The sequence below is a fragment of the Antechinus flavipes genome, chromosome 2 (genome assembly GCF_016432865.1).
Source record: "Antechinus flavipes isolate AdamAnt ecotype Samford, QLD, Australia chromosome 2, AdamAnt_v2, whole genome shotgun sequence".
NCBI lineage: Eukaryota > Metazoa > Chordata > Mammalia > Dasyuromorphia > Dasyuridae > Antechinus > Antechinus flavipes.
In genome coordinates this window covers 282908381-282921814 of record NC_067399.1, presented here as the reverse complement: position 1 = coordinate 282921814, position 13434 = coordinate 282908381, and the positions used below count along the sequence as shown (strand labels likewise).

The 13434-nt window shown below is 31.0% G+C and overlaps 1 protein-coding gene across 4 annotated transcripts in view; it reads right to left on the bottom strand.

Moving 5' to 3' along the window:
• The window catches only part of HECTD1 (HECT domain E3 ubiquitin protein ligase 1), an 89131-nt gene that overhangs the window by 31155 nt on the left and 44542 nt on the right, over positions 1 to 13434 (bottom strand). For all 4 annotated transcript variants that reach the window (XM_051977288.1, XM_051977289.1, XM_051977292.1 and 1 more), the window contains exons 14-21: positions 8540 to 8803; positions 8377 to 8453; positions 4662 to 4796; positions 3610 to 3756; positions 2462 to 2556; positions 1496 to 1601; positions 641 to 775; positions 415 to 554 (exon numbers count right to left, since the gene is read on the bottom strand). In XM_051977288.1, the coding sequence (XP_051833248.1) occupies positions 415 to 554; positions 641 to 775; positions 1496 to 1601; positions 2462 to 2556; positions 3610 to 3756; positions 4662 to 4796; positions 8377 to 8453; positions 8540 to 8803 (1099 nt within the window). The remainder of the gene's footprint in view (positions 1 to 414; positions 555 to 640; positions 776 to 1495; positions 1602 to 2461; positions 2557 to 3609; positions 3757 to 4661; positions 4797 to 8376; positions 8454 to 8539; positions 8804 to 13434) is intronic.

Here is a 13434-nt window from a genome sequence, read left to right as displayed (position 1 = left end):
AATAAATACCTGCAGAATGATAGGCAAACACTAAATACTATTAGTTTGTTGCCAATGCCAATTAGTTTATGTTCAAGTTATTATACTAAAGGCAGAAAAGAGCTGTATGATCATGTATGTTAATTGGCATAACAAAATAGGTTTATTTTATGAAAGGAAAGAAAAACACATGGATAGGTTTTGATTCTAAAATTCAAATACTTAAATAGCAAAAAATGGTATTACAGTTTTCCCTAGGACAAAGTACCAAAAGAGAAACTGTAGAAAAACATGTATAAGAACAGTAATGGAGTAAAAAGCTTTGAGTGGTTTTGATATGCATAGATATTGGCAGAAGAAGGTATACCGCTATGAAATCATGGAGCTTTCAAAATAAGATTACAATTAGCATACATTAAAAGATAGTTTGCTTACTTAGCATTTGTCCCAATCCAGTAAATGATTCCGTTTTCATCAAAATCATGCTGGTGCCGGAAGACAAAATTTTGCCCTTCTCGTAGTTTCCGAACAAAAACAAAAGATGACCTATCAAAATCATACCACTGCTTTGCTACCTGAAAACAAGAAACATAGACGATATCAATTCAAATAATTCCATTATGTTCAACCAGACAAAAATAAATAAATAAATAAAGCTCACCATTTTCAAGAGATATTGCTCTAAAGATTCAACTGTTGCCAGGGGTTCCATTTTCAACATTCTTCCAGTTCTATCTATTAATGATGTTTCCCCAGATGCACGTTCCAAACGAAATCGTAATCTTCTTGTCAATATCTTTTTAAAACAAGTACAGAAAAATAGTTCGGAAAATGCCTTGCTAGTCTAGAATTATGAAATATAACTAATCATTTTACTCTATAGTTTTTGAAAACCATGTCAACAGTAAAAGTGAAGCATTTTTATTAATTCTCAAAACAAGATAAATGGAAAATTAGCAGATACTATCAAGAAAAGCACAGTTCATATGCAAACTATTAATTGCTTGGAATTCTCACATAATTTCAATAGAGTAACTTTTTTGGGGGGGGAGGGGAAAGGCTGAGGTAATTGGGGTTAAGTGACTTGCCCAGGGTCACACAGCCAGGAAGTGGTAAGTGACTGAGACCAAATTTGAACTCAGGTCCTCCTGACTTCAGGGCTGGTGCTCTATCCACTGTACCACCTAGCCTGAAAGTAAATTTCTAACAAGTATCACAGTATCATAAAAAGATTGCTGAAGGGAAAAAATTATCTCTAAATCCAAAACCTTAAATCTAAAACTGTATCTTTTTTTATGTAACGAAAAATATTCCTTTGTAAATTTATTAAAGAAATAAAAGTTGAAAGTACTAATACTTATAGCAATTTACAAAAAGGATATGAGCCTGAAATAATTTAAAAGTTTGACAAAATCAAGAATGTCAATCAAAAGAAAAACAAACCTTTAAGCAAAAGGATAGGCAGCTTAGCTATAAACATTCACCATTTTTAATAGCTTATGTAATCTATGATTACCTGGAGATTATATGTAGATCCTGGAGTATCATACAAATGAAGAGGTAGACGTTCAATAGATTCTAGCACTGCTATTAATTTACGAATTAATGCAACTGCTGGACGACTATGAAGATAAAAGCAAATGTTAAAAGAGTATAATAATTTCAAAATATTGTTTGAATAAAGGATAAAAAACCAGAATTATATAAAATACTTCTCTAATAACTATTATCCAATTGGATAAAATAACAGAAACTGAACCAAATGAGGGAATTTATTAAGAAAAAGTTAAAACCCAAAGATTCAGGTTTCTTACTTGTCTACTAAATAAAGACCTCACAGTCATGCTGCTTTCTCTGTGTGGTGAAATCATATTTTATTTTTCACAAACTTCTAAGGAATCACAGGCATCTATGCATAGTTCAACTTTATTTCTCATAGATCTAAATAAGCTTTAGTAATTTGTAGATTTGTGCCGTCAAAGAAAATCCTTCTGTGCCATTTGTTTCCATTGCATAAGTAATATGTAACTGAAAACTGGTTTTGACTTTCAAACAATAGATGAAGAAAAATACACATATATTTTAATTCAATTATTAAACCATTACTACAAGACAAATTAGGTATTGAGAAATACTTTAAAGTATATAAGGAATAATAAATGTATTATATCCCAAGACAGTTATGTTGCTCTAGATAAAACTACTCCCTTTTTTGCACAAAGAAATTGAAGTTCACAGCAATTAAGAGACTTATCCTGATCATGTAGAAAGTCGCTTTCAGAAGTAAATCATGAACTCCCCAACTATAGTCAACAAAAGTTCTTTCTACAATATCTGGAGTTTGTTTTTTTTTTTTTTTTTAAAACACAAACATAAAGAACAAGGTACTTAAATTTATTCATTAAGGGCAAGCAACATACAACAAACTGTTTAAGCAGCTACATTATTCTGTGTAAGCAATTAAAGGAAAAAGTGGCTTTACCTTTCATCATCTTCATTTTCACTGAAGGCCGTCTTAAAAACATTGATCCTCTCTACTAGCTGACTACAATCTTGTTTCACCTCTAAATCCATGCTCTAAAAGAAAAACAATCTTATATAATAAACTATAGACAGTATTCTTTTTCTCATTGGGGTCATGAAAATAAAATGCACAGAATATATTTATGAGACAAATTCAATATACTTAGCCACCAATATATTTCTATTATCTAAAGGTCTTTTATGAAATTCCTTATAAGGCAGTTCCCCCTAATTAAATTACATTAGTAAACTGATAACCACATAAGAAAGTATAAAGAAACTAAGGGTTGATTAAATTTTAGAGAAATTCAAAACAATGATCAACAGGGCTAAATATCATGTTTATTAGATATAAAAATAATGATTAATTTTCTTTATGGAAAGTCATAAGCTAGTTTTGAGGGACATGGAAAACCATCAGCAATTATTTATCTTTATCACTATGTGAAGTGAACCAATAAATCAGATAAAACTCTAGACTAAAATATTATTCCAATTATTAGGAAAAGGAAAAAAAAATAGAGATTCATTAGAGCTGAAAAACAAAAAAGGGGTCAATAAATTTATTACTCAATTTTTATTTTACTGAATTTTTTAAAATCAGATATTATATAGTTTAAACTAAATACTTTTAATATTTTAGTTTCTGAGGATGACCTGGCAAAATACATTCTTTACTATAGAGAATGAGAATTTTAAATACTGATGTATAAATAGTGATTCATTATTGCTATTATTATTATTGCTAATAATAATAGATAGTGATGTCATTTACTATGGCAAAGCTTCTTAAACTGTAGGTCCTGATATGGGTCTGTATAACTGAATGGGGGAATCATGAAAATTTTGGCAACATTAAAGGTATCAAATACCCTGTCAAGAGTTAATTCTTTATATGGAAATAAACAAGCCCATTGATCTTATTAGTATGCAAATTTTTCATCTTTAAAATGAATTATGATTTATTAGTAGTAAATATTTAATTTGCATATCTATTTTATATACTATGTATCTAGCATCATGTAAAATTTCTCAGGCAAAAAGGGGTTACAAGTAGAAAAAATTTTAAAAGCCTGTATTTCCATTTATACTTAAGAATAGACTTACATTATTCAAAACAGTAAGAAGTGCTTGCACCAAACCACTACTACACATTTCATATGGTGAGATAGTGTTTTCATCCTTCAAGAGTACAATTAAGTTTTCCAAAGCTGTCTTCATTAAATCTCTCCAAGTATTCTCACTCTCAATACACTGAAGAAAAAAAAACACAGTAAAGAAATAAATAAATAAAGGCCAAAGTTCCTATTTTACTTCAAATGTTATTAGCCCTAATAACAAATGAATTTCTATATTACATGCAAATTATGTTTATATACTGAATACAAAGATGGGGGGAAATCCCACTTCAGCTTAATAAAGTTTGTTGTTTTGACATGAGAATCTAAACATATTAAACTAAAAATGAATCTGTAAAATGATTTCTTTTTTAAATCTTTGGATTTAGAGGCAGCTAGGTGGACAGTGGAGCACCAGACCCGAAGTCAGGATGACCCTGGGCAAGTCACTTAAACCCAATTGCCTCAGCCGGAAAAAAAAAAAAAAAAAAAAAAAAAAAAGGAATTATAAAAAATGAAAGATTAGGGAAAAAAGGAGAAAACTTCAACAAAAACTCCCCAAGACTAGTAAAAAATCACGCACTTTCAAAGTTGATGCTAATAGATATAGAATGAGAAAATTTCAGACACTGTCAATTTAAGGATCTGTATGGCTTAAATAGTTAAGGCAGAAATTTTCATTTGGAAAAAAGGTGCAAGGAGAAAGAAAATTTGGGGAGACAGGGTTGGTGAGATAGTGATAAGAGATACAAAAAGAAAAGTCCCAATAAAATATTTTAGGAAAAAAAAATACAACGAAGAGAAAAAAAACACATCGAGAAAGGAACAAAAACAAACAACACTGTTAAAATACTAAATGTGATAATATTTTAGGGGGAAAAAAAATCTCAAACTTTATCTAATGAATGGAAGACCTTTAAGTCTCATAAGCAGTCCTTTTTCCTGTTCTTCATCCGGGATTACTCATTTTTTTGATTTGTCAAGTTCATGAGGGAAAAAAAGTAAAGTTTTTGTTAAAATTTATTAGTTGTTAAAACTCACTTGTCTGTTTGTATGAAGTTCCCAAGACGATTCTAATTGAGTTGCTATGTTTCTAAGTGTTACTACTACTCCTCGAGGCATGCTTTCAACAGCTTTAAAGTGATCATCATACAAATCTCTGGCCATAGTTCGTACCTACCACACAAACAAACACAAAAAATTAATAACAATAAATTTTTTTCAACACATTTAATAAATTTGCCTTATCATTTTTTTACTCTTTAACAGTCATGGAAAACTTAGTTTTTCCTATCAACTTAAAAAAAGATCCATAACTTTTACTCGTGCATGTAAAATTTCTGATATAAGTATGAGTATCAGCTGTCTAACAACATATTACTAAGCAAAATTACTACTGGAGTAAATGTTTTTAGTTACTAAGATTCTATGTTCTTCTGGAAACAAAACAGAAGCTTATCAATTGATGAAGAGCAAAAACAAACAAAAAAAAGTATAATACACAAATGTAACAGAATATTACTACAATGGATATATAGACTCCAGAGGCCCCAAATGATAAATGGTTAGATGATATGAACAGAAAATTTTCAGATGAAATTAAAACTATCTATAGTCATATGAAAAAAATGCTCTAAATTACTATTAATTAGAGAAATGCATCATACCTATGAGATTACCTCCAAGATGACAGGAAAAGATAATGATAAATATTGGAGGGAAGTGGGAAAACTGGATACTAATGCAGAATTAGTGGAGTTGTGAACTATCCAACTATTCTGGAGAGCAATTTGGAACTATACCCAAAGGGTTATTAATCCAAAGGATATGCACTTTGATCCTATAGTGCCACTACTGGGTCTGTAACCCAAAGAAATTATAAAAGAAGGAAAAGGACCCACGTGAGCAAAAATGTTTGTAGCAGTTCTTTCTGTAGTGACAAGGAAATGGAATATGAGTAGTAGATGTTCATCAATTAGGAAATGGCTGAATTAAGTTATAGTATATAAAAGTAACAGAATATTACTATTCCATAAAAAATTATGAACAGGCTGATTTTAGAAAACCCTGGAAAGATGAACTGATGCTGAGTGAAGTAAGCAAGCAAGCAGAACCAGGAAAACATATATAGCAACAGCAGCACTATGCGATAATCAACTATGACAGACTTGGTTCATCTCAGTGGTTTATTGAAAAGGCAATTTCAATAAATTTTGGATGGAAAATGCCATTCACATCCAGAAAGAGAATTATGGAGACTAAAAATAGATTAACACATACTATTTTAACCTCCTCCCACTCCATTTTCCCTTTTGTCCTGATATTTTGCTCCCAACGAGATTCATATGGAAATGAACAAGTATGATTTTAAAAAGTGTTCATGTGTACCTGGGGAAGAGAAAAATAATAAACTAAAAAGAAGAGTACAGGAAAAAATAGAAAAACTTATATGAACATCAGTTCATATCATATCAGTAAGATGAAACAAATACAATCCAGCAAGCAAACAAAACAACAATGAAAACAGCAAGTTGGCCACCAACAACAAAGTTGAAAAATGAATGTTAAGAAAGTATAATGACCTAGCTCAGTCTCAAAGAACAAATATGAGAATGCATCTCCCTCCTTTCTAAACAAAGGTGGAAGGCTAAAGATATCGAATAATACAGACTATCAGGCTTAGATGATGTACTCAATTTTCATTAACTTTTTTTCTTATTTTGTATTTTTTTTACAATAAATGGCTTTAATAAAGTGAAGAAAGAAATAAGGTGATATAAACAATTATCAATAAAAACTTAAAACTTTTTTTAAGTTCCAATCATCTTATTTTTCATGGGATTTAGCCTTAGTTTATATCTTATTAATCTATATAACTTCTTTGACCATAAATTCCTCCTTTCTCTAAAGATCTGAGTATTAGACTACTCCTTGTTCTCCAAATATGCTTATAATGTCACCCTTTATGTCTAATCCACGAACCCATTTCAACCTTATCTTGGTATGGGATATTAGATATTATTGGTCAATGCCTAGTTTCTGATATACTGTTTTCCAGTTTTCCCAGAAATTTTTGTCAAATAGTGAATTCTTGCCCAGAAGCTTAAGTTTTTAGGGTTAGCAAACACTAAATTACTATAGTAATTTGTGTCTTATGAACTTCATCTGTCCTACTGATTCACTACTGTATTTCTTAGCCAATATCAAATGGTTTTGATGACCATGACTTTATAATATAGTTTTACATATGGTACAGCCGAGCCACTTTCCTTTGCACATCTTTTTCATTAATTCCCTCGAAATTCCTCCCAAATGAATTTTGGGCAGAATTGTCATTTTATTATATTATAAATAACATATATTATATTATATTAGCCTGCCCACAAGTAATTGATATTTTTCCAATTATTTAGATCTAACTATTTGTGTGAAAAATGTTTTGTAATTGTGTCCAAACAGTTCCTGGCTTTGTCTTGGCAGATAAACTCCCATATATATTATATTGTCTACAGTTAATTTAAAAGGGGTTTTCTTTTTATCTCTTGTTGCTAGGCTTTGTTAGTAACATATAGAAATGCTAATGATTTATGTAGATTTATTTTATATCCTATAACTTTGCTAAAATTGCTGATTGCAAAAGTAATTTTTGGCTGATTCTCGAGAATTCTCTAAATATACCGCCATATCACCTGCAAAGGGTGCTACTTTTGCTTACTCATTACCTACTCTCATTCCTTCAATCGTTTTCTTTTCTTATTGCTAAAGCTAACATTTCTAGTACATTATTAAATAATAGTGGTGATAATGGGCAACCTTGTTTCATCACTGATTCTACTAGGAATGCTTCTAGCTTATCTCATTATATATAATGCTTGCTTATGGTTTTAGATTGATGCTACTTACTTTTTTTTTTGCTGAGGCAATTGGGGTTAAGTGACTTGCCCAGGGTCACACAGCTAGGAAGTGTTAAGTGTCTGAGACCAAATTTGAACTCAGGTCCTCCTGACTTCAGGGCTGGTGCTCTATCCACTGTACTACCTAGCTGCCCCTGCTACTTATCTTTTTAAGGAAAACACCATTTATTGCTATGCTCTCTCGTGTTTTTAAAAGAAATGAATATTGTTTCTGTCAAAGGCTCTTCCTGCATTTATTCAGATAATCATATGATTTCTGTTAATTTGGTTATTAATATGGTTAATTTTGCTGATAATCTTCCTCATACTGAACTAGCCTTGCATTTCTGGTATAAATCCCACCTGGTCATAGTTTATTATTACCCACAACACTTGTAAAAACTATGATGATATAAAACAAACACAGAGGTCAAATATTTTTACAAATCTAAATGCTTTTCCTGCTCATTTCTATCATGCAGAAATTATAGGATCACAATCACACTAGGGATAAGAAATATCAATTTTTGTTTAAAAAAATTATGTCAATTAAGTTATCATCATCAGTGGCAAAACTGAGAAGAATAAGAGCTCTCCCTCCAAAAAAATCTCTATAAATTTTAGATCTAAATTGTTTGCTGTATTGCAACTTTTATCACCATTATTAACACGTTATTTAGACAAGAATATTTAAAGCTAAGAGATTTAGTTAGAAGACAGTTAAATGAAAATAGTAAATACAGAAAGGAAAATATAGCAAAAATTATATTATAAAACTTACTTTATCAAATAATAATAAGGAATTTAAAACTTTATTGGGAATAATTTTATTACAAAGAGAAAAACAATTCCTTGAAAAATACCTTTTGCTTTGTTTTCTCCAACTTAGATTTCAATTTTCTTCCTCTTTTGCCAGTCCAGCCAGTGACAAATTCTGACCCTACAAAAAATATACAATATTTTCATACAGAATATAGGTATTACATGAATTCTTACTTGTCAAAATTTTAATACAAACATACTAACCCAAAGAGGTTTCAGCTGTAAATGAATGTTTCGTTCCTCTATTAGATTCAAAGACAAAACCAGGTAGGTCTTCTTTCAATATTGTAGCCTGTTGACCATCTGAATTATGGATAGCAATTTCTCCTTCTTTTAAACATGTAAGTGACCAATTGCCTACAGTAAGTTTAGTGGGTCCTGGAACTGAAAGTATCGGTTGACTTGAAGTGGATGGTTTTACTTGGCTTCGAGCTCTTTGCAACTTCTCTAAGAACTCACTTCTGCTTTCTATAAAGAAAAAAAAAGTGGCTACTTTTTGTCCTTTTAAAGCTTTGTCTTTCTTTACAAGATATTTCCATAATAACAGCATAATTCCTTTTTCATATGAATGTTTTCAATGCCAAAATTGTCCCCCCAAAAAAATCTGTATGATGAAATTATATGAAATCAATTTGAAAAGTGCTTCTCAAATAAGACAATGGAGCTCCATACTATTGCGAGGACCCAATAGAGAATTGCCCTTTAGATGAATGCACCTGAGAAGCCATTTTCGAATGCAGAACAATGACTGGAGTAATGGTAATTATGCATAAAACTATTTTCATTTTTTCAAAGATAGGCTAAGTAAGTCAGGTTAAGCAAGTAAGCTTTGAGGGCTACCTCAAAGTTGGACAGGATCTGCAGATGCTGAAAGCATCGTGATGAATCCTCCAAATGTGGCTACCTGGCTCAGCATTCTCTAATATCATCTACAGAGGGGTGATTAGGTTGCCCTCTGATGCACTCACTGGTATGAGAGGAAGAAACAGAAAAGGAAAGATTATCTTTGTTGAGAACTGACTGGTCAAACTGGAATCAATATTATTTGAAGGGGGAAGGAATGGGAATGGGAAAGGAGCAAAAGAGACAAGAGTTAGAGTAGACAAGTAACATAGCTCTTGTCTTAAAAGAACATAAACTATTGTCTTAAAATAACCTATCCACAGAGATCTAGAAAGCACACCAGACCAAATCTAAGAGGAAATCCAAGGAAAAAAATACGTGAGTCATTTTTTCAGACCAAATAGGTCTAAGAAGAAAGATATGCAGACAAAAGGGACAGGTCATGCAAAGACTGAAAATAGACTAAAGTTGTGAACCAGAGTAGGAAACAGAGGAAGCATTAAGAAGTCACAGGAACTCCAACGATTATAGGGTATCAATGGCAGGACTGTCCTTACACTACTGGGGTTCCAGTTCAAATTTTTTAAGTGTGATAATTTACCTCAGAAAGAAGCAAATGCTACAAATCACAGCTTTATTTATTATTTTATTTATACTTAGAATGAGGGAGAAAATTATAGTAATTTAATTTAAACATGTAACAAGGACATTTGTTTTTCAGAGGGCTCAAAAAAAGAAGCAACAGCAAAAAATAGACCAATACGACTAAAAATAGATAAAAAACTAAATTCTCTTAACATTATCATAGAAAATATGAATATAACAAACACATATGCAGCAAATGACACCCGAACTCCTAAAAGGAAATTCTTCAAGAAACTACATAACATCTGAATTCTTTTTTAATAAGCTTTTTATTTTCAAAATACATGCATAGAAAGTTTTCAACATTCACCTTTGCAAAACCTTGCGGTCCAATTTTTTTTCTCCTTCTCTTTCCCCTACCCCCACCCTCTTCTAGACAGCAAGTAATCCAATATATGTTAAATATAACATCTGAATTCTTAAAGAAAAAGCTAACTGAATTACAGGGGAAAATAAAACAGTAAAAGTTCTAATACCACAGGACCTCAATTCATTCTTCTCAAACAAGTTTTACCAAGAATTAAATAAAAAACAAATGAAGGAACTGAATAGTAATTTAGAAAACTTTAGCGATGACAGACTTCTAAAGAGTTATAAATAAGAAAGGAAAATATAGCCTTTTTCTCAGCTGCATATGGTATCTTCACAAAAAAATGACTACATGGTGGGGCATAAAAACACCAAAAACAAATGTAGAAAAGCAGAAACATTAATAAATATGGGCAACGGATAAATATTTACGGAAATATAAAATGTCCAGATAAGCAAAACAGGTAACAGAGGACAACAATAATTCTATCTTAAAACAGAACAAGCCATATATGAACTCTCCATGCAAAAAAAAAGCCACCAAGCACATAGGGATTTATAGAAAAACAAATTCCAACAATAAATTGTCTCAAAAAATACTAAGAGAAAGAGTCTTGCCAAATTCTTTTTTTGACTCAATTATGGTCTTGATATCTACACCAAGGCAGAGTCAAAACAGAGAAAACTATAGATCAATGTCACCATTAAATATTGACGCAAAAATCTTATTAATAAAATATTAGCAAGGAAACTACAGCATCATACCACAAAAAGCATGGATTTGTACCAGGAATGCAAAACCGGTTCATTTTTTAGAAAAAGTATAAACATGAACAGATCATATGAGTAACTAGAAGAATGAAAATACAAGATTTATACCAACAGATAAAGAACAAAATTTTAACAAAATACAGTAATTCTGATTAAAAAAAGAAAACAGTAGAAAACAGGGATAGATGGAATTTTTTTCAATATAATAAGTAGTAGTTATCTGACAACAAATCCTGATCTATAATGCAAATAAACTAGAGAGAGTCCTTTCCAACAAGATACTGGGAGAAGCAAGGACATTATTACCATTCCTAGCACATTAGAAATGCTAGCTAAACTGAAAAAAAAAAAAAATAAAGCTAAGGAAATAAGCCTATGTGGAGAAAAAGCAAGATTATCACTTTTTGCAAAAGATATGCTTTACATAAAGCACTCTAGTCTTCTAAAAAAAATAATTCAAATAATCAATAACTTTACCAAAGTTACAAGACATAAAATAAACCCACACAAATCATCAGCATTTTAAAAAATTCTTTATCTCAAAAAAAGTAGCAGAAAGAAAGAAAAATTCCATTTAAAATCACTAAAGACAGTATAAAATGCTTGGGAATATCCTTGTCAAGAAATACACAGGAATCATGTGAACACAGTTATAAAGCATTCTTTTCATAAAGGCAGATATAACTGGAGAAATATTAATTGTTCATGGGTATATATCAAAACATACTAAATATGATAAAATCACTAAATTAATTTATTTATTCAGCATCATACCAAAATAACAAAAAATTATTTTATAGAATTCCAAAATATATACACATACACACAAAATTCATCTAGAAGAAAAAAAACATCAAGAATATGAAGGGAATCAAAATAAAGTTGAAAGGAAGGGAGCCAAGCTGTACCAGATTTCAAACTACTCTCAAGCTATAAAGAAATCAGTAAAAATTTGATAAGAAATAGACAAGTATAGAGATAAGTAGAACAGATAAATGTACAATATACTGAAGCAAAACACAGAAACCAATCATTCTGGAAAGCATTTTGGAATTATGCCCAAAAGGTTATTAAACTATGCGTACTCTTTGGCCCAGGAATTACAAGTAAAGAATCAAAGAAAAGTGGAAAAAAAGAACTGTATACAAAAATAGCAGCTTTTTTTTTTTTTTTTTTTGGTGATAAAAAATTAGAATAAATTAGACTGGAGAATATTTTAAGAGGTTATAGTATATGAATGTGATGGAGAACATAATATTCTCAACATTCTACCAAGAGTGGATATGTACTAAAAGTTTGTCATTGCTTGGACACCCCAAGAGTAGTAGAAAAGGGCAGCAGGAACCCCAACAGGAAAGCCATAAAGTTCATCAGAGGAGTAGTTAAGGAGTTTTAACTGTCAGGATGTATGGCAAAGTGTTATTTAAACAAATTCAGGATATTAAGGCCTAACTCCCAGAGACATGAGCTATTCTAGATACTCACTTTCCCTACTTATCTGCCTCCTTACGTCATAAATCTTCTACTTACCCACTCTTCATCTTTCTCCCATATTGTGTTATTTGGCTGATGAGTGTTAATGAGTGAATTTTTATAACTTATTCTTGCTCTTGTCTTATATTAAATGTTACATTAATACCTACAACTTATCTTCTATATAGTGTTTTGATTACTCCTGTTTACCATTAAAACCTTGAAAGAATGTCTAAAGAGCTACAAAACTGTGCACACCTTTTGATCCAGCAATACCACCACTATTCCAAAGAGATCTAAAAAAGGGGGAAAGCAACTATTTGTACAAAAAGATTTATAGCAGCTCTTTGTGGTAGCAAAGAATTGAAAGAATGCCCATCAACTGGGGAATGGCTGAACAAGTTGTGGAATATGAATGTAACAGAATATTATTATTCTATAAGAAACAATCAGCAGGCTGATGTCAGGAATAACCCAGAAAGAGTTACATGAACTGTTACAAAGTGAAGTGAGAAGAACCAGGAGAAAACTGTACACAATAGCAATAAAATATCCAAGGACTCATGATAAAAAATGTTATCCACATTCAAAAAAAGAACTAATGGATTCTGAATGCAGATCAAAGGATACAATGTTTCACTTAATTTTTTTCATGTTTTTTTCCCCTCTTTTTGATCAGTATCTTCTTTTACAATACAATTAATTAAAAAATATGTTTTGCATGATTGTAACTTAAGTCAAGTCATTCATTTTAGGAAAGGAGAGTTGAGGAAGAAAACTTGAAAGTCAAAATTTTTATGAATGTTAAAAAATTGTTTTTACATATAATTAGAAAAACAAACAAACATTATTTAAAAAAAAACAACTAGAGATAGTTTGACAGATAGCAACAAAACTGTGCATGTGATTGGTTTCCTAATTGGGTGGGAAGGAAATATATCTTTGATCTATTCTGGATAAGTTAAGAGTTGAATGAGCCAGACCAGAGGGGAAAGGTGGGGCTGTGGGTACCACACAAGATCCTTTATCCATAGTGCATGGATAGGTCATGAGTACAA